The 20465-nt window shown below is 37.3% G+C and overlaps 2 protein-coding genes and 1 long non-coding RNA gene across 3 annotated transcripts in view; 2 read left to right on the top strand and 1 right to left on the bottom strand.

The window, feature by feature from the left end:
• Positions 1–20465, top strand: part of LOC127511450 (oocyte zinc finger protein XlCOF6-like) — an 832024-nt gene that overhangs the window by 226934 nt on the left and 584625 nt on the right. The gene's annotated exons all lie outside the window — the stretch shown is intronic.
• Positions 1539–19971, top strand: LOC127510719 (uncharacterized). Its single transcript, XR_007929719.1, has 2 exons — positions 1539–3861; positions 19322–19971. It is a non-coding gene; the product is annotated as an uncharacterized LOC127510719 (long non-coding RNA).
• LOC127510635 (gastrula zinc finger protein XlCGF57.1-like) lies at positions 4927–15076 on the bottom strand. The gene is made up of 3 exons (XM_051890467.1): positions 15000–15076; positions 13982–14201; positions 4927–6399 (listed from the first exon to the last, which is right to left on the bottom strand). The coding sequence occupies exons 2-3, from the start codon at positions 14151–14153 to the stop codon at positions 5144–5146; spliced, it is 1428 nt and encodes a 475-aa protein (XP_051746427.1). The 5' UTR covers positions 14154–14201; positions 15000–15076; the 3' UTR covers positions 4927–5143.

A 20465-nucleotide genomic window follows, 5' to 3' on the forward strand; every position in this document is an offset into this window, starting at 1 on the left:
TTTTATTTGAATTTTGAAGTTTCAAATGCTGTTTTTCTTCAGCAACCAAATTATTATTTTTTTGTTGTTGTTTTTTACTTGATACTTGAATTATAATACCACTTTTATCTATCCTTAATGTATGATCATACCTTATAAATTAGCAGACAGCATACAGGCTATCCAACTAAGGAGAAGGGATATGTAGAATTGCACAAATGCTACTGCGAAGATTGCAATGTCAATACAGCCTGTTACCTGGATTTAAATATCTTATAAGCTTAAATGAATTGGTCTAAACACTATATATAAAATAGGTATCAAAACTAATGTTGGTAACTGCAGTTTGACTAAATGTAACGACTAAAAGTTGACAAAAATACAATGACTTTTCATTGGCTAAAACTATGAAAGACAAAAAATGACTAAAATTTGACTAAGACTAATAAGCATTTTTGTCTGAAGATGAAGATTAAATTAAAAATGGCTGCCAAAATGAACACTAGTTGCGTCCCAAATGACGCACTATACACTATGTACTTATGCACTATGTACTCATCCATGTAGTGTGTGAATTGTATAAGGTTATTTTGTCATTTAACAATGGAGTCCGATCCCCCCTTCCCCTCCGCTACGTAATTAAAGCTGCGACAGTTGAGTGCATGAAGTGTCCAACATTCCAAACTTCGTTTTTTCCGTTAATTTAGTGCAGGGGTGGGGAACGTTGATCCTGGAGGGCCATTGTCCTGCAGAGTTTAGCTCTAACCCTAATTAAACACACCTGAAGCTAATCAAGGTTTTCAGGATTACTAAAGTTACAGGCAGGTGAGTGTTTTTTTTCAGGGTTGGAGCTAAACTCTTGCAGGACAATGGCCCTCCAGGATCAATGTTCCCCACCCCTGATTTAGTGCATCATCCGGGTATTTAAAGTGCACTTTTTCTTTTTGGAATTTTCTGTGTGAACACACTACTCGCACTATTTGTACTTAAAAATGTCATAAAATAGTCAGTGGCTCCATGTCTTTTCAGTGCAAAATATTTTAGGGGATGCCAATTATACCCCAATGTAATGTAAAAGGCTTTCCTGCTGAACAATTGGAGGTAGTCTACAGAAATCACATTGATGATGTAGTGAGATTTCTGAATCCCAAGCAGAAGTGGCTGGTGAGGATTATAGTTATTGTAACTGACAAGGACCACAGCGACGTGAACCCAGTGATCCAGTGGCTGAAGCGAGTCGGACTAGGTGGCAGTAGGCTACTGTCTGTGCCTTATCTCTTCTTTATGTTTGGTTTGTTATTGTAGTTCTTATATTTACCTACTCATATATATATATATATATATATATATTAATCGCGATTAATCGCACACCCTTAATCACGATTAATCGCGCACTTATCGTGAAATTAAGCATACACCATTTATCTTGTTTAACACGTCCATTTTGCAATCATTGCCTAATCATCATATTGAAGTGTGATTTTCACAAAACTGTATTTTTCAGCTTAAATTTAGTTGTCTTTCCAAAAAAGGACACCAAATAACCAAATGATATTTAATATAATTCATACATTTATGTACAAAAAAAATCAACAATGCTTTACAGGTTTTTTAACTATCTATCAATGGTTTTCAGGTACAGAAATTGAACGTAGTAATCAAATATAAAATAACTGTATATAAACTTATTTGAATAATTAAATAAAGATGAAACATTAAGTTACAAAAGCTATTCAGTCAAGTCATCTTTTGTCTTTAGATTAACATTAAAAAAGAGAGCAGGAATATTAGACTGCTGTCCCTTAAGACATAACCTACTTTTGTTAGGATACTCGCTAAGATGGGAATGTTGACAATTTTTGTGTGAATTTGTCCGTTTAGGTGCAAGACTTGCGTGAGAGTATTTGTGCGCTGTGACGCGGCTCTCCATGAACGTGCTTCGGCTTAGCGCACACACAAATCTCCTCACAGAGCGTGCGAGTTCTCTTTCGCGTCTTACGGATGAATGTTTAAATTGGCAAGTTTTAAATTAGTTTAGTTTAAACAAAGAACGATTCCTAACAGCAACAAACACAGGACAAATCCAAACATTATCCTGAACGTGTGTGAAAACAACGTGAATGTACTGAAAAGTGTCCGTGCTGAAATGTGTCTGTGCATAAATACAATGTGCGATCAGTGCGTCGAGAGTGCTCATACATGATTTGTTTGCCCATCAATATAACAGACTCACGCGTGCTTCTGCACGTCACCGCAATCGTCTTTACTTTGATTGTTATCCTCATCAATCAAAACTTTCATATCAAGAAGCTGGTTTGCTTTATCCAGCCGAGAAACATAGTTTTCATATCATCTGGCCATACAGTGATGGGATGTTTTGACGTTCCGTTCAGACAGGAACAGCGCGAGGCAGGAGGGCTCACCCTCTTCAGATACAATGACACAATATGACAGAGTTCGTGTTTTAAAGCGAAACAGACACTGGAATGAATAATTCTCTCTGCCATCTCTGATATAATCAGCATGGACTTTTAAGGAACACTCCACTTTTTTTTGAAAACAGGCTCATTTTCCAACTCCCCTAGAGTTAAACAGTTGAGTTTTACCGTTTTCAAATCCATTCAGCCGATCTCTGGGTCTGGCAGTACCACTTTTAGCATAGCTTAGCATAGTTCATTGAATCTGATTAGACCGTTAGCATCTCGCTCAAAAATGACCAAAGAGTTTCGATATTTTTCCTATTTAAAACTTGACTCTTCTGTAGTTACATCATGTATTAAGACCGACGGAAAATGAAAAGTTGTGATTTTCTAGGCCGATATGTCTAGGAACTATACTCTCATTCCGGCGTAATAATCAAGGAACTTTGCTGCCATACCATGGGTGCAGCAGACGCAATGATATTGCACAGCGTCTCTTTATCGAAACTCTTTGGTCATTTTTGAGTCGTGTGCATTTGATCGTTTAAGTGCAGGAGAACTGAATTGGGTGCAGACCTAGCACAACACATTAACATGGTTTTAAGATTTCAGAGAGCAAAGAGTGAAAATAAACATATTTAAGACATTTTAATTAAAACACATATTCAATACATTTTAAGGATACACAGACACCCTGTGTTAGTAACCTGATGTACACTGGAATTCCAGGACGGGTGAGGCTGTAATACTCTGAGTTAGTATTAATGATCCTGTGTTAGAGCAGCGTACACCTGAGAAGGACGGTCAGAGTGTATAGATGCTAAAGACCTGTGTGCTCATGTGTGATTGAGGTAGTGATAGTAGCTTCTTGACGGGACGCCGTCACCTTACTTCGGGAGGGGAATTACCTCAAAGTATTGGAAATGTATTAGAAGTATTCGAGAAGGGAATTACCTCGATACTGTAGTATTATATTGTATTATATTCGGGACGGGAATTACCTCGAAGGTACTGTTGTACTGTATTGGTACTGTAGTATTGTCTTATATTATATTGACAACTGGAGGTTGTTTGAATTATCAGTGGTGAAGTCAGATTAGTATTGGGAATTTCCACGACAAGGTACATAAATCTTGCTGGGAGGGCAATTATCCAGAGCTGGATTGTGAAGCAGCGCCTGCTCAACCTCCTCCATAATCTGCTATCTCAAGGGGCCTACTTTTACAGAGGGGAAAACTAAAGGGTTCTGCTCTTGGGAGTGCATTACAGAATCATGAATGCGAGAGAGAGCATCAGCTTTGCAGTTCTTTGAGCCAGACTGTAGGTAATAAAAAAATCTACTCTAGTGAAAAAGAGCGCTCACCTAGCTTGAGCCTTTTGGCTGACCCCAAAGTTGCAACGATCAGTTAAAACCAAAAACAGATGTCTCACTCCCTCTGACCAGTGATGCCATTCCTCAAAGGTGGCTGACATTGTATTTGCATTCCACTGAGAAGAGTGTTTTTGAGAAAGTATTGCATAGAGACCTGTGTCTGAAGCATCCACCTCTACAACAAAAGGCAAAGCGGGATCTGGATGATGTAGAGTAGGTGCTGAAGTACAACATGTCTCATGTCTGAAAAGGCAATGTGATGCAACCAGATTCCAGTTAAGTTTGCCTTTATCCTCTCCTCCTTTGAGTAGTGTGGTAAGAGATGCCGCTGCACTGCTGAAGTACTGGATAAATCTCCTATAAAGGTTTGTGAAAACCCCAAAAATCTCTGCAGTTCCTTAACAGTGGTGGAACAGGACCATTTTAGTACTGCCTTTGCCTAGGAATTATCCATCTCCTCTCCTTGTCACTAACCCCAGGTAGGACACAGAAGAGGAATGAAACAAACTTCTCAGCCTTCACAGTTGATGGTCTATGCTCAATCTAGTGAAGTGGATAAGAGAAGCAGCGACTAGTTCCTTGTCAGACTGTATGAATACGATCCCCCCTGTAACCCTTGTCACACTGTCAGAATGTATGACAGTCAACGGACACACAAAAAACGACATTTTTTACATCATCAACCAATGACACATTTGGTGAAAGTGAGCTGCATTACACATGGGATTTAAATGGTGGCTACAAAGAAATCTCTCATTTGTCATGGCTTGTCTTGAAAATCAAAGACAATTTGACAGTTGTCGTACAAGTCACGCTGCAGGATTGTGAGTCAAATCTGATTGCAATGATCATTAATCGGCTGTCAGTGAATGTCAAAGTAACGATAAAAACTAACGAATCAAAGATTTTATCCAAGGATCAGAGGAATCTTAGGATTTGCAAAATTTGTCACAGATGGCCAAATTGTTGTTAAAATTGTACAGTGGGACAGTGGACTTTAACTATGGAGACAATTCAAATTTTGCTGTAAAACAGCTCTAAAAGACAATAAAATCATTTATTTAGCTCAAGTGAGTTAAGATCTATAACAGTGTGACATTCATCAATTTAAAAGAAGGTCAATTCAGCTGTAAACAGTTCTACAAAAGACAGCAATGTAGTTATTTAGTTTATTGTTAATTCAGTTCAGATACCAGTGTTGATGTTGCAAGGTGTAACTCAGCTTTAAAGCAGCTCGACAGAATACAACAGTGCCATTTTCCAGTTTATGTGAACCTCAAGATTTACAAGTCTTTACACATGAAAGGCTTCTCTCCGGTGTTATTACATTAGGTGTTTCTTGTCTGTAAAACTCGTTTCACCTTAGTGACATTCAAAAGTTCTCTTTTGAGTGAATCCTCATGTGGAATTCAAGGTGTGTTTTTTGAGTGAAACTCTTTCCACACTTAGAGCATGTGTAAGGCTTCTCTCCGTTGTGAAGTCTCATGTGGATCTTAAGGTTTCCATGACGATCGAAACTCTTTCCACATTGAAGGCATGTGTAAGGCTTCTCTCCAGTGTGAACGCTCATGTGAATTTGAAGAGTTCCATGTCGAGCAAAACTCTCTCCACACTCTTGGCATGTGTAAGGCTTTTCTCCAGTGTGAATTCTTGTGTGCCTGTTCAAGCTTCCTTTTTGAGTGAAACTTATTCCACACTGTTGGCAAGTGAAATGGCTCTCTCCAGTGTGAACATTCATGTGCCGGTTAAGGCCTGTTTTTTGAGTGAAACTCTTTCCACACTGTTGGCAAGCGAAAGCTCTCTCTCCAATGTGAACTTTCATGTGCCTGTTAAGGCTTGATTTTCGACGGAAACTCTTTCCACACCGTTGGCAAGTTATAAAGCTCTCTCCAGTGTGAATTCTCATGTGCATTTTAAGGCTTGATTTATGCCTGAAACTCTTTCCACACTGTTGGCACGTGAAAGGGCTCTCTCCAATGTGAACTCTCATGTGCCTCTTAAGGCTTGATTTATGACTGACACACTTTCCACACTGTTTGCAAGTGAACAGGTTCTCTCCAGTGTGAACTTTCATGTGGTAATTAAGGTGTCCTTTTCTGATGAAACTTCTTCCACACTGTTGGCAGGTGTAAGGCTTATCATTAGTGTGAATTCTCATGTGCACTATAAGGTTTCCATGATTATTAAAACTCTTTCCACACTGAGGGCATGCGTAAGCCTTCTCTCCAGTGTGATCTCTCATGTGCCTGTTAAGACTTCTTTTATGAGTGAAACTGTTTCCACATTGTTGGCATGTGAAGGGACTCTTTCCAGTGTTAACCCTCTTATGAACTTTAAGGCTTCCATCTTGATTGAAACTCTTTCCACACTGAGGGGATCTGTTAGGCTTCTCTCCAGTGTGAATTCTCATGTGGACTTTAAGGTTTCCTTGTTGGTTGAAACATTTTCCACAGTGAATGCAAGTGAAATAACTTCTAGTTCCTGACTTTTGAGCTTTTTTTCGTGTGGAAGTCTTTTCAGTCTGTGAGCATTTAAAAGATTTTTCTCCAGGTATTAAATCATGAAGATTCTCATATTGATCTTTCTCTGTATTGAGTAATTCCCTCTCCTCTTTCAGCACCATTAGATCTAAGATGAAAAACAACAACAAAAAAAATTAAACCCAGATTAATCAAAAAAGGTAGCCAACAACATATATGCTAGATCCTATATTAGGGATGTCCAAACCGTCTCCTGGTCTATGTCCTACGTTCCCCAATACACCTGCCGGAAGGTTCTGAAGTTTCCTAAAGACATTTATTAGCTTGTTCAGGTGTGTTTAATTGAGGATGGAGCTAAACTTTGCAAGATGATGGCCTTCCAGAAGCAGGATTTCACATCTCTGTCCTATACCTACTATGCTACTAAAAGAGGTGTTAAATGTAATCTAAGAATGTCTTTACTAGGGGTTCTCAACTCTGGCCCGCAAGATCAACTTTTCTGCAGAGTTTGCCTCCAACCCTAATCAAACACATGAACAAGCTAGTCAAGGTCTTTAGGAGTACTAGAAAAATACAGGCAGGTGTAGTTTGATCAATGTTGGCGCTAATCTCTGCAGGAAAGGAGACCTTGATGGCCAGAGTTGAGAACCACTGTTCTTCACAATACTGCTAACTCTGAACTTTTTATTGGACATGTCCCAAAAACCTTCAAGCTGGCAGTTAAACCCATTATTAAAAAAGCAGTTTGACCCAGGAGATATAGTTAATTATAGACTGATCTAAAAATACAATTTATTGTGTCTCCTGGGGGATAAAACACAACAGATTTAGAGGAAAAAAGAAAATGGGACAAACTTCCCCTTCCCCCAGGAAAATCACATGGATTTTTCTGTGATGATTTATTAATATAAAATTAGCAATATTTTTGTCAGCAAGGAAGCAGTAGATGTTTGTTTTAAAGGGTTAGTTTAACCAAAAATAAATTCTCACCCTCATGTTGTTCCACACCCATTAGACTTCTCTTATTTTCTTTGGTGTCATTGTTGTATGCTGTTTATGTTCAGCACTTCCAGGTTCTATGTCAGAATGCCGGCTCAGTATTGGCCGAGTTGTGTGTGTGTGATGCTGACTGTAGCGTCTGCACATGATCAGACTAGCAAGTCAACTATAAACTTTGTTAAAGTTTTACCTTCTTGAACTTTTGTTTGTAAATCTCACATTGGCTCCGGCCTGGCTGACATTAACAGCTCACGTGACACATTTTATGGCCGTGGCGATGGACCCACGAATCTCTCCCTTGTGACAAATGATTGCGATCAACTCAGATCGAATTACAGCAAGCCACGCGGCCACATTCCAGACGTCATCAAACTCCAATACACGTACGTGCACACACAGAGGAACATACCAGGACTCTCTTTAAGTCACATTCAAAATATGATTAAAATGTAATCCTGTAAGCCTGCATTTCAGTTTTAATCATGTATTTAATATTAAGTTGTGACTATAGATGTGTGAATTGTACCCCAAACCTTTATATGCGAGTGTAAGACTGTATCTATGTCTTTATGTCTTTTTAACCCGGCCATGTTTAGGCTTGAATGAACCCTCTCAGGATGCTTTAATTAATTATGTATGTTCTGTTAGGATACCATGGATTAGTCTATTTCTAAGGTCTTTTGGAGTAAAAGTTATCAATTCTGAAACCATCATAAATTATGCAAATTGAGCCGCAAGGCAAGACAAAGAGAACTTTTCCCTCCTCAAAATCCATGCTGGACATTGGCTGTTCACCCAAGGAGGCGGTTTGGCTTGTTTGTCCTTAAAAGACAACCACACGCACGTCTCTCCCGGACATCTCGGCGACCGCGCTCCTCTCCTTTTTTGGAACGACCACCTTCGACAAAGCAAACTTTCAAGTTCTCAGTTCAAACTTACCTGAATCTTCACCTGTATCTTTTTAAAACTCATGCAAGTAGCCTACCGCTTCTATCTATCTTAGATGCGCTAAGTTAAATGACCTAACCAAGTGAGACTGATTCTTTGCTGGCTCTTAAGGAATGTCTGTAAGTTTTGCTACTCTTTGTCTTCTCTCTTTTCCTGTCTTTACTTTCGCTTTTGTAAATATTTGTATTCTTTGTGTATATTTAGCTGTATAGCCTATGTATTTGTAGTTACATATATTAAATCCATTATATTCATGCTCGATTGTCTCTGTTGCTCATTCAGAAAATCAAGTCACTTCTATGTTTCGATTTTGCAAACTGGTTTACGCTTTAATGCTAAAATAGGAAATGATTTCTCATGGCCAGAGGAATAATCTCCTTTTATAATAGTCGATAAGGAAAACTGAGAGTTTGCTGGACTAACTAGACCAGTCTTTCTAAATTAACTATTAAACTAGAACTAATTCTGAACCATATATGTAATTAATTATAATCCGTTGTAATTAATTCACAATATATGTGCATAATTCCTTTTTTGGTCGATTTATATTATAATTGATCATAACGCGTTATGATTTAATTATATATATTTCACCCATAATTTGAGCTAATTAATTAATTCATTCATTGTAATTCATTACATGACGCAGGAGCCAGCGTTCTGACGTAGAACCTGAAAGCACTGAACATAAACAGAGTACGACAATGACACAGAAGAGAAGATATTGCTGAATAAAGTTATTTTTGTTTAGTTTTTGTGGACAAAAAGTATACTCGTCGCTTCATAAAATTAAGGTTGAACCACTACAGTCACGTCGACTTTTTTAACGAGGTCTTTAGTACCTTTCTGCAACTTGAAAGTGGTGGTTAAATTGTCTATTGGATAAAATCATATACCTCTTCCCTGCACTGACTATGCACAGGCTTGGGAGGGTTACTTTAAAAATGTATTCCGTTACAGTTACAAATTACTTCATAAAAAAAAGTATTCAGTAACGTAATCCAAGTACCACAATATAAAAGTAATGTAATCTGATTACTTTGGATTACTTCAAGGTCACATAGGCCTATATAAAGAAAGAAAGAACTAGATAAATTGTATTTTTAAATTTAAATTTTATTAATTTCTTAATTTCTGCAAGTTTTTAAATGTCACACATTCCATACTTTTGAATGGGTCTCAACAATAAAAATATTTTAAAAATCTGATAAATTATCTATTGCAATATTATTATAGTTGTTGTTTAGAGCTTAAAAATATAAAAGTGACATCAGATCAAACATTTCAGTAACAGAAGACAATTTTGAAATTGTGGTGCTTCAAGTGATAAAAAGCAGTTGCAAATGATGTACAAAATACACATAGCCTACTCATCTTTACATAAATAAAATGTGCAACACTTTAAATTTTACTACCAAATTGTATGTAATATATAATTATTTTAACTTGCAGTCGAATGTTTTCCTGGACATCTCACAATTTCGGAGCGTGTATTCCCGAACATAATGCACGATGGGATATGCTTAGCCCTGAATACCGCTCCGAAGCAGTATTCAAGATTGTGTGGGTTTAGTGTGCATTAAGAGCAATGCACTAGAGCATTTTTAAGACATGGGACAGTCTTGTGCACTTACTTCCTGTCGTATGCACGTGCTCTCAAGTGGCCAAGACCGCAAGTGTGGGTATTTGGACAGAGCAAAGGTTAATGGAGGCCGATCGGAATGAAACTCATTATGGCACAGTGTCCTGAAGGAGCCTGAGAAGTTTTGAGCTAGTGCCACCTAGTGGTAAAATTAAATTTTCAAATGCTCATAACTATTTTCATGGGAAACATGCTAGGTTTCGCCTTATGGTGTGTGCAAATTTGTGATTTAGCGCTTAATGAACTTTTGCGAATATCTTAGAAATCGTTAGTCCGATCAAGACCAAATTTGATGCGCATATGGTGGAGGTCGGGCAATAGGTGGTGCTATAACAAAAAACTGTAAAAACCATATATTTTCTATGATAAATTGCCTGTATTAACTGTAAATGGCCTTTTCCATCTTTGATCATATAATGTTGATATCATTTGTTAGTTTTCCTAACTCTAACATCAAACAATTCGTTCATTAAGTATTCTAGAATATTTTGCTCAATCTGAATAAAACCAATGCAGTATAATTCTCTGGACTCTCTAGAGCAGGGGTGTACAGTCCTGCTCCAACACACCTGTCTGTAATTATCAAGCAACCCTGCACTCCTTGATTAGCTGATTCAGGTGTGTTTGATTGGGGTTGAAGCTGAAATCTGCAGGATGGTAGCTCTCCAGGAGCAGGGTTGGGCACCACTGCTCTAGATTAATAATTATGCAAAAGCTCAACGTTTTTGATTAGTATGGATATAAACGGGCCATTTCAAAATGTGGCCTTGATGAAGTGCTATTATCTGTGATTATCTGTGATTATCTGGGGACCTTGTGTGATTTACTAATTAGAGGAGGTTATTACAAAACTTTTGAACTTTTGTAACTAAAAAAAAAAAATGTTGCAAATCAAGGTCAATGAAGTTACCATATATGGTTCCTCGCCAGTCTATGGTAATTTTTTCCCAATAAGTGTATATATTTAAAATATAAGACACATATATAAAATATAAATAAATACATTAAACATATATAAACTTCATAGAATATTTAACAACTTTATTATTTTATTTTAAGAACATTGCAACTACTTCGACAAACCAGGGTAATTTGTTTTCCAAAAAGTGGATATATATAAGACACATAAAACATTTAAAAAAATTATTAAAACATATAAACTTAATAGAATATTTATTTAGGAACATTTTCTCTTTTTCACGTGTCATAATTCAAGTCCAGTCACTCAGACAACTGCTTCATCTGCTTCATGGTACTTGATAAAGCAGTTGTGATCAATATTGAGGCACAGGTGGATCTTACAGACCCTGCAGAAAACATTTGACCTCAATATTGCCCCCTTCCTGCTGCAGAACTTGCAGGTCTGGCGGTTGGTGTAGAAGGGGGCATGGAACAGGGACATGTCAAACCGCTCAGAAGCATCTGGGGTGTGGCTTTGGTGTCCCCGGACAGGCTTGGGGACATCATCAGAGGTGCTGGGGGCGCATGGAAATGATGAGCTCCTTCAGGGGCGAGACATGACTTGCCTCTGGATGCTGCAACCCCTGAACACCTGGATCCAGAAGTTCTTTAACGACAGGCCATCCACAGGAAGAGCCTTGCTGTCCCGTCTGTACATGATCCAGGCTGACGTTTATTGCGTATGCAAACATCCGCATGTACCACCTCTTGGATTTCATAGGGATGCGGTAGAGGTGGACCAGCATGTAACTCTTGTCAATGCACCCTATGTTGGCGTTGTAGCTCTTGATGACAGCAGGCTGGTGAAGAAGTTGTCTGCAAAGATGGCGGTGGTGGTGGATGAGGACATGGTGCTGGCCAGGACGGAGACTATCTGGCTGGTGACACCCATGGCTTGTTGTTCAGGCGTCATGGGGACACCATGGGCCTCCAGCGTAGTTTTGCCCTTGTATAGCACCAGGTCATGAATAAAGCCATCCTCAGAAGTCCTGGCAAACAACTTAAATCCCCATTTGTCTGGCTTGTTCTTGATGTATTGCCTCAGGTTGCCAGCTGTCTTGCCTTTGTAGGCAACCATAACCTCATCCACAGACTGCTTGGGGGTCTTTGGCTCACTCCTGAAGGCAGTAACCAGGAGTCTGAACAGTGGCCGGACTTTGAAGAATTTGTCAATGGTGCCAGGGATCTGGGTGTTGTCAGTAAACTGGACAAGCCTTCTCATCAGCCTGAACCTCTTAGATGACATGAGGTTTGCAACTTGAGGGACACTGGTCTCCATTGCCCAGTAGTCAAAGGTCATCATCTTATCTTCAGTGGTGGTCAAGGTGTTGTTGACAATCTTCTGGGTCGCATGCAAGTTGGTTTGGTATGTTATATGCTGCTTGACATGGGGGCTGAAGTACCTGGTAAAGTAATCATATGGAGTCTCAATGAAGTCAGGGGGAAAGTGCTGGTATTGGGCAGGGCTTGGTTGCCCAGGTCAACCTTCTTCCAGGTTGTTGGCTGCTGGCTTCCCCTTCTTGGTGAGCCCCTTGGCGTGTGGTGCTGTGTGGTCTTCATCCTCGTTCTCGTCATTGTTGTAGTCCTCGTCCTCAAGCTCCTCCACTGCAGGGCGCATACACTTCCTCTTGGCAGAGGGGCCCATGTGACTCAGGCATGGAGTGTCCAGATTGTGGGTAGGTGGGATGAAGTCAGGGTCTGCCACGTCATCGTCCTCTTTGTCGGCGCCCTCATTGGCTGGCACAACAACAATCGGCCTCTTTCCATAGAAGAGCCGAGTAGACAGCTACAAAAGAAAAGTGAATACGTTTTTGAGTCAATTTCAAGCCCACTTTGACTTATTTGTGAAGGAAAACAGTAACAATGAAGTGCTGATTTACTAAAAACAAAGAATATTGACGTATATATTGTAAATATATAATAAGAAGTTAAAAATAGCACTAAGAACTGGTGTAACCACTTATATTAGCAGTAATAAGACACATAGTAAAAATAAACACCAATATATGCCACAATAATATAAACTGGGTTAGTAGTAATAATTATAATAATAATAAAAACTGTTGTAAGTTAAACATATTTAACTCTTTATGGATTGATAATTTTAATAAATGGTTTCCTTCTGGATCAATGTATAACGTTATACAAACCTGTGGCTACATAATAATGCATTTGCATAATAATGAAAGTGAAAAATAGTACTATAAGTACTAGTTGTACCACTTATTTTAGCAGTAATGAGGCTCACAGTAAAAATAAACATCAATATATGCTATTTAAGTATATTAAACACTGTTATAAGGTCAAAAAACTGACCATACTTACACATATTTCACTATTTATGGCTTGATCTTTTCAATAAATGGTTTAAGTTTCCCACTGGATTACTGAAAAATGTTATACAAACCTGTGGCAACATTCAATGCACTATTACTATTATCCTACGTTATAATGCATTATTTGTAAAAAAACAAAATATATATTATTATGGCTGAATAGATGCATCAGGTGTATGTCTAAGAAAATGGACATGCTGTCACTTGCGCTAGTTTTACCTGAACAGGGCGCATGATCAAATATGATCACACCATTTTTCACGCCACAACGTCCACTAATTCTAGAAACAACATCTATCTCAACATTTAACACAACTATTCAACCATATAATGTGTGAGTTTCATAATCTTACCATTGTTCTTACCATAGGTAGGCATGTAGATTCGTACTTCACAAATTCTGGAATGACGCTGAAGTTTGAAATGCCCCGGGCAACTCCTGATTGGTCAGATGCAATGATCATCTGTGATGCAGACTGATATCCGTTGATTGCCTGAGAGATATCCATGCGCTTATACGAGCTCACAAAGAGGCGATTGTGAATGTTCGATTAAGTTAGCAAATATGGTTCTTCGCCCGATAAAGGGTTAAGAGGAAAGTGCGCAACACATATTTATCTAAACGCTCTTCTTAGCAGTGTGGACGGCGTCAGATGTTTGATAACAGTATATTGCTACTTCTAGTAGAACACTGGTTTTGTCTGACATGTTGAGATCACATGACTAAACAAAAAGTCTTTAATTATGACACTCATATGACATTCTTCAAAAATATCATTCATTTCTGTAGAGCTGGACAATTTAAGGATCAAATGACTGAGTTCAGCTTTGAGAATGAAACCAACCTGTTTGTTCCTCAGGATCTTCTTGTTTCAAACTGAATACTTCTTCAATCCTTATGCCTTCACTCTCCTCTTTAATAAATGCCATCTTTGATTGTTCATCAGTCTCTTCTTGTTTCAGACTGAATACTTCGTCAACCTTCATGTCCTCACTCTCCTCTTTAATAAACGCCATCTTTATAAAAGTGTCACATGGATCTCAGTTGCTTCACCAGGAGTTTTTCTGTGTGTTTAAACAATTTGTCATGTTTAAGATGAGAATAATCAACAGAAAGAAAAATAAACCTAAAATAAATCTCTAGGTGCGTCTCAATCAGTTCCTACACTGCAAAAAATGCTTTTCTTAGTATTTTTAGGCTTGTTCCCAGTCCAAATAGCTACAAATTTTTAAATCTAGATGCTTTTATTAGATAACTACAATGACAAGTTACTGTGGAGTAAGAAAGTTTTTCTAGAAAACAAGAAAATATATTTTGTAATTTTACTTATCTAGTAAAAGCATCTGAATTTAAGGATTTAGATATTGACTGGAAACAAGACAAAAAGCTTTGACAGTGTAGTTCAGTAGTCAAGAAAAATGTGTATTGAAAGTTCATATTTCAGCATTTATGACTTATATTTGATATTTAATGATTTGTAGATCACATTTAATTGATTCATGAAAACATTTGTGATTTGTTTGTAAAAGTTGTCATTTGTGTTTCCTGTTTTGAGCAGCAAGTGCTTCGAATCACTGAATCATTTTGGGAAATAATTGGTTCAGTTCAGCTCAGAGAAATGAAAAGCTATTTTTCTTCATCACCGAATTTGTGATAAAATGATTCAAGATACATGGAGAGAAACAAGACGCACCTTTTCTGTCACTCGTGTGTAGAGATGTTCTACTCAAAATAATATTTAATTAATGCATTACAATGTGACATTAAAAAATATTTAATTTACTTTACACCACTTGTAAAACTATAAAATAGACTGAATGCTTTGTATTTATTTAAACACTGAAACTGCTTAAAACACAAACCTTTCATCAACCGTATCACAGACACTGGAGTCCGGCGCAGCCTTATGACATCACACCACCAATCCAAAATAAAAGTCCTGTATAGTTCATAGAAATTTAATTGGATAGAAATGTATTTACATACAGAAATCAAAGATAAATTAATTTATATATATATATATATATATATATATATATATATATATATATATATATATATCCAGAGGTATCCAGCTGTGAAATGTACTTATTTAAATATATATGTTGCACAGCGATGTACTGAAAATAACTACCAATAAAGGAGTCATATGTGAAATTCTGTCTAAAAGGCAAAACAGTCATGATTGAGTGCAGAAACCATTTATTCCAGTGGTTGGTTGGTAATTTTTTTCCAATAATAATTCATTTACAAATGTTTGATGCATTATATATATATATATATATAGAACCATAGCAAAAACTATTAAAACACACAAAAAATAACTTAGAACATAAAAACATCCTCTCTTTGTATTGCAGGTTTGAACACAGAGCAACTCAATTGTCCAGTATGCAAACTGGTACAGTGAAATATTCAGTCTTTGCTTACTACAATAAACTTTAACGTCTTGTTGCGGTTTGACGCGGCCAAGAACATATTCAAAGCAAAAAAACAAACAAACAAAAAAAAAATGTTATTTGTTCTGGTTTCATAATTCAATAACACCAAACCAATCAAAACAGTGTTAATTTATTTTTTTCCAGAGACAGATGGAGCTGAGTACTAAACCATTTTATTTGTATTTTTACCTTTTTTAAGTGGTCTACATTAGCTTTCTGAGTCTTATTCTCACATAACATTTCTAAAATTGTATTAAAGATTTTTGTAGTCAACTACTTTATTTTCCAAATTTATTTGAGATCAATTGAACTTATAAAATTATTTTATTTACAAGTGTCATGTTTGCGATTTTCATTTGTCATGTAGCCTAGAACCGCTTCTGATCATGAAATCGAAATAGACTCACGATTTCACGACAGTACTTTTATTATTTACCTTTTTTTGTCAGCGTTGAAAACTCCAACTGATAAAGCATACAATACAATACAACCTATTTTTGTTGAGCTGCAGAGATTTTATTATATGCTAATTCTGTTATGTGACACCACATTTATTCACGTTAAAGCCCCTTTTCTCGACAAAAAGTGTTTCCAAACTCATAGAAATAGATTTTATGCGCTAAAAATAAATGGAAAAATATTTTGTCGACATTTGAGAAATTTTATGGCATTTCCATCAGCTTAACATTTTAAAGCACTAAATCTTTTTTCGCAAAAAAAATCCTTAGATGGAAACCAGGCTACAGTCACATTCACTTTGTCTTAGTTATCATGTGTGAGTTCCCTGTGTCTTGTGAGGTATTTTGTATTTCTTCTCTTTTCCTGTTGAATTGTTCCCACTTCACTTTCAAAGCTCTAGTAACCTTCTGTCAAGTGGGCAGGTATATCTTTATCGTAGAAATGTGAACAATTGTATCGTCTCATCCTTTGGCTATATCTATATCAAATATTAACCCATACGAAACAAATTGTTGTTGCACCCATACAAGTCTCAAAAATTCTTCAGAAACTTCAAATATAATTAATATAGGATGTAGTTCAATAAGAATATCCAGTTTATGTGAAAAAACCTATCCAACTAAGGAGAAGGGATATGTAGAATTGCACAAATGCTACTGCGAAGATTGCAATGTCAATACAGCCTGTTACCTAGATTTAAATATCTCATAAGCTTAAATGAATTGGTCTAAAGAGAGAAAATTTGTCTAAACATTACATATAAAATAGGTATCAAAATGGCTGCCAAAATGAACACTGGTTGAGAGAACGCAATTTAAAAAAAAAATATTTTAGACTTGAATGGCAGATTTGGGATTGACCCATAATAAACCCGTTCACTTGGGTCAAGTGGTTTGATAACTGCCAGCTTTTTTGGACTGTCAAAATTGAGAAGAGATTCTGAGATAATAGGAAACTCCACTTTCAGTAGCTTATTGGGTATAGGATTATTGTATAACATACAACAATGTTGTTGGCTTTGATGCTTTAAAGGGATAGTTCACCCAAAAAAGAAAATTATCCCATGATTTACTCACCCTCAAGCCATCCTAGGTATATATGACAATCTTTTTCAGATGAACACAGTCGGAAATATATTTAAAAATATCCTATATATATCTTAATAAAATAATGAGCTTCTGCCGTGATTCGACGTGCGTCCAAAAAGTGTTAACTTCCACAACATAGTACACAATGACATGACGTTTTGAAGTAAATTTAAGGTTTAGCATTGGGTTTAGGTTTCCTGATCAACTTTTAATGAAAGTTGATCCACTGTCTAAGTTAATAGGATCTTTCTTCATTTAGACGAATACAATCAAGAGTTATATTAAATAATGTCGTGGCTCTTCCAAGGTTTATAATGAGAGTTCATAGAGGATGATATTTTGAAGCCTAAAAAAGTGCATCAATCTATCATAAAAGATATCCACACGGCTCCAAGGGGTTAATAAAGGCCTTCTGAAGTGAAACAATGCATTTGTATAAGAAAAATATCTATATTTAAAACTTTCTAAACTAAAATAACTAGCTTCTGACAGATGGCCATACGCATTAATTTATGGCGAATGAGTAACCCGTGACCTGACACATGACATGTTGAGGAATGCGGAAGCGCAAAAGTAAACATATATTTACTCTATTTATCGCTCAGTTTATAAGCCACTCTGTAATTTTCACTTTTTTAGAGAACTGGATGAATTTGTGTAAATTCTACAAAACTAAATGTATTTAAAACGAGGCCATTTTAACCTTTGCTCTTTTACTTTCTGAACAAGATACAGCAAAGTCATTGGGCTCACTGTAAACTGCAATAATAAGCTTTCATTTGGCATAAAACACATTAATGTAGCTTTAGGTTTGGCCAAAGGAGAAAGATTTTTGTACAAGTAATTTCACAATACACTTTGAATGCCCGTCTTCATACTCTCAACGTATCAAGTATGGTAATTTTATGTTTTACATGGTTTTGGGAAAATGGTTGCTATCCACTAATCCAGTAAAGATGCCAGAAAACAGTACACTGCTGATCTGCATAGCAGGAACCTTCTATGTATTTTTACAAGCAAGAGAAGGGTATAATGGCTCCATGTCATTCCAATGCCTTGCTAAAGAATGTCTCCAGACCTAAACCCTATTGAGCATCTGTGGGGCATCCTCAAATAGAAGGTGGAGGAGCGCAAGGTCTCTAACATCCACCAGCTCCGTGATGTCGTCATGGAGGCGTGGAAGAGGACTCTAGTGGCAACCTGTGGAGCTCTGAGGGGACAGCAAATTTACACTGTTATACAAGCTGTACACTCACTACTTTACATTGTAGCAAAGTGTCATTTCTTCAGTGTTGTCACATGAAAAGATATAATAAAATATTCACAAAAATTTGAGGGGTGTACTCACTTCTGTGAGATACTGTATATTCAATTATATAATATTTAAAATAGAATGTCAAACAGGGTCTGCTAAACTATGCATGTCCTCCAGGTAGCATTCTGGGTCTAAAATTCCAAAGACCATGAAGGTTGTGACTTTAGATAAGTCTTAATGCACAGATCTAATATAATGATATTCATCAAATTTTCTCCCTACTATTTACATTCACTTAAGATATAACCAACTGTGTATAAGTGAATACTCAAGTCGTGTGCATTTGATCGTTCAAGTGCAGGAGAACTGAACTGGGTGTAGACCTGGCACAACACATTAACATGGTTTTAAGATTTCAGAGAGCAAAGAGTGAAAATAAACATATTTAAGACTAATTGAAACATGTATTTAATTGAAACACATATTCAATACATTTTAAGGATACGCAGACACCCTGTGTTAGTAACCTGATGGACACTGGAATTCCAGGATGGCCCAAGAACAAATAAACGTCTACTCATTAAAGTACTCACACTTGGAGAGGAGGAGGTACATAAATCTTGCTAGGAGGGCAATAAGCCAGAGCTGGATTGTGAAGCAGCGCCTGCTCAATCTCCTCCATAATCTGCTATCTCAAGGGGCCTACAGAGGGGAAAACTAGAGGGTTCTGCTCTTGAGAGTGCATTACAGAATCATGAATGCGAGAGAGAGCATCAGCTTTGCAGTTCTTTGATCCAGACTGTAGGTAATAAAAAAAATCGACTAGTAAAAAGGGCGCTCACCTAGCTTGAGCCTTTTGGCTGACCCCAAAGTTGCAACGATCAGTTAAAACCAAAAACAGATGTCTCACTCCCTCCGACCAGTGACGCCATTCCTCAAAGGTGGCTTTCATGTCCAACAGTTCACAGTTGCTGACATCGTATTTGCGTTCCACTGAGGAGAGTGTTTTTGAGAAAGTTTTGCATAGAGACCTGTGTCTGAAGCATCCACCTCTACAACAAAAGGCAAAGCGGGATCTGGATGATGCAGAGTAGGTGCTGAAGTACAGCATGTCTCAAGTCAAAAAAGGCAAAGTGATGCAACCAGATTCCAGTTAAGTTTGCCTTTATCCTCTCGTCCTTTGAGTAGTGTGGTAAGAGATGCCGCTGCACTGTTGAAGCACTGGATAAATCTCCTATAGAGGTTTGTGAACCCCAAAAATCTCTGCAGTTCCTTAACAGTGGTGGGACAGGACCATTCTAGTACTGCCTTTGCCTAGGAATTAACCATCTCCTCTCCTTGTCACATACTCCAGGTAGGACATAGAAGAGGAATGAAACTCAAACTTCTCAGCCTTCACAGTTGATGGTCTATACTCAGAATTTGGGGTATTAGTAATCTAGTGAAGTGGATAAGAGAAGCAGCGACTAGTTTCTTGTCAGACTGTATGAATACAATCCCCGCTGTAAGCCTTGTCACACTGTAAAATCTCAGTTGTCATTATTGTCATATACAGTCAAGACTCGTTGAAAAAAAAAAAAAAAAAAACGAACGCACAATGACACATTAGGTGAAAGTGAGCTGCATTACACATGGGATTTAAATGGTGGCTACAAAGAAATCTCTAATTTGGTCATGGCTTGTCTTGAAAAACGAAGACAATTTGACAGTCATTGTACATTTCCCGCTGCAGGACTGTGAATCAAATCTTCTGACACTGCCAGAATTTCGTCGGAGGTCAAATTTGATCGCAACAATCATTATTTGGCTGTCGTTGAATGTCAAACTAATAATCAAAACTAACGATTCAAAGATTTTATCCTAGGATCAGAAGAATCTTTTAGGATTTGCAACATTTGTCTTAGTCGGCCAAATTGTGGTCAAAATTGTAGTGGCAACAGTGGACTTTAACTATGGAGACAATTCAAATTTTGCTGTAAAACAGCTCTAAAAGACAATAGTGTTATTTATTTAGCTCAAGTGAGTTAAGATCTATAACATTTAAAACAAGGTCAATTCAGCTGAAAACAGTTCTACAAAAGACGG

Source organism: Ctenopharyngodon idella, chromosome 4 (assembly GCF_019924925.1).
Source record: "Ctenopharyngodon idella isolate HZGC_01 chromosome 4, HZGC01, whole genome shotgun sequence".
Classification (NCBI taxonomy): Eukaryota; Metazoa; Chordata; class Actinopteri; order Cypriniformes; family Xenocyprididae; genus Ctenopharyngodon; species Ctenopharyngodon idella.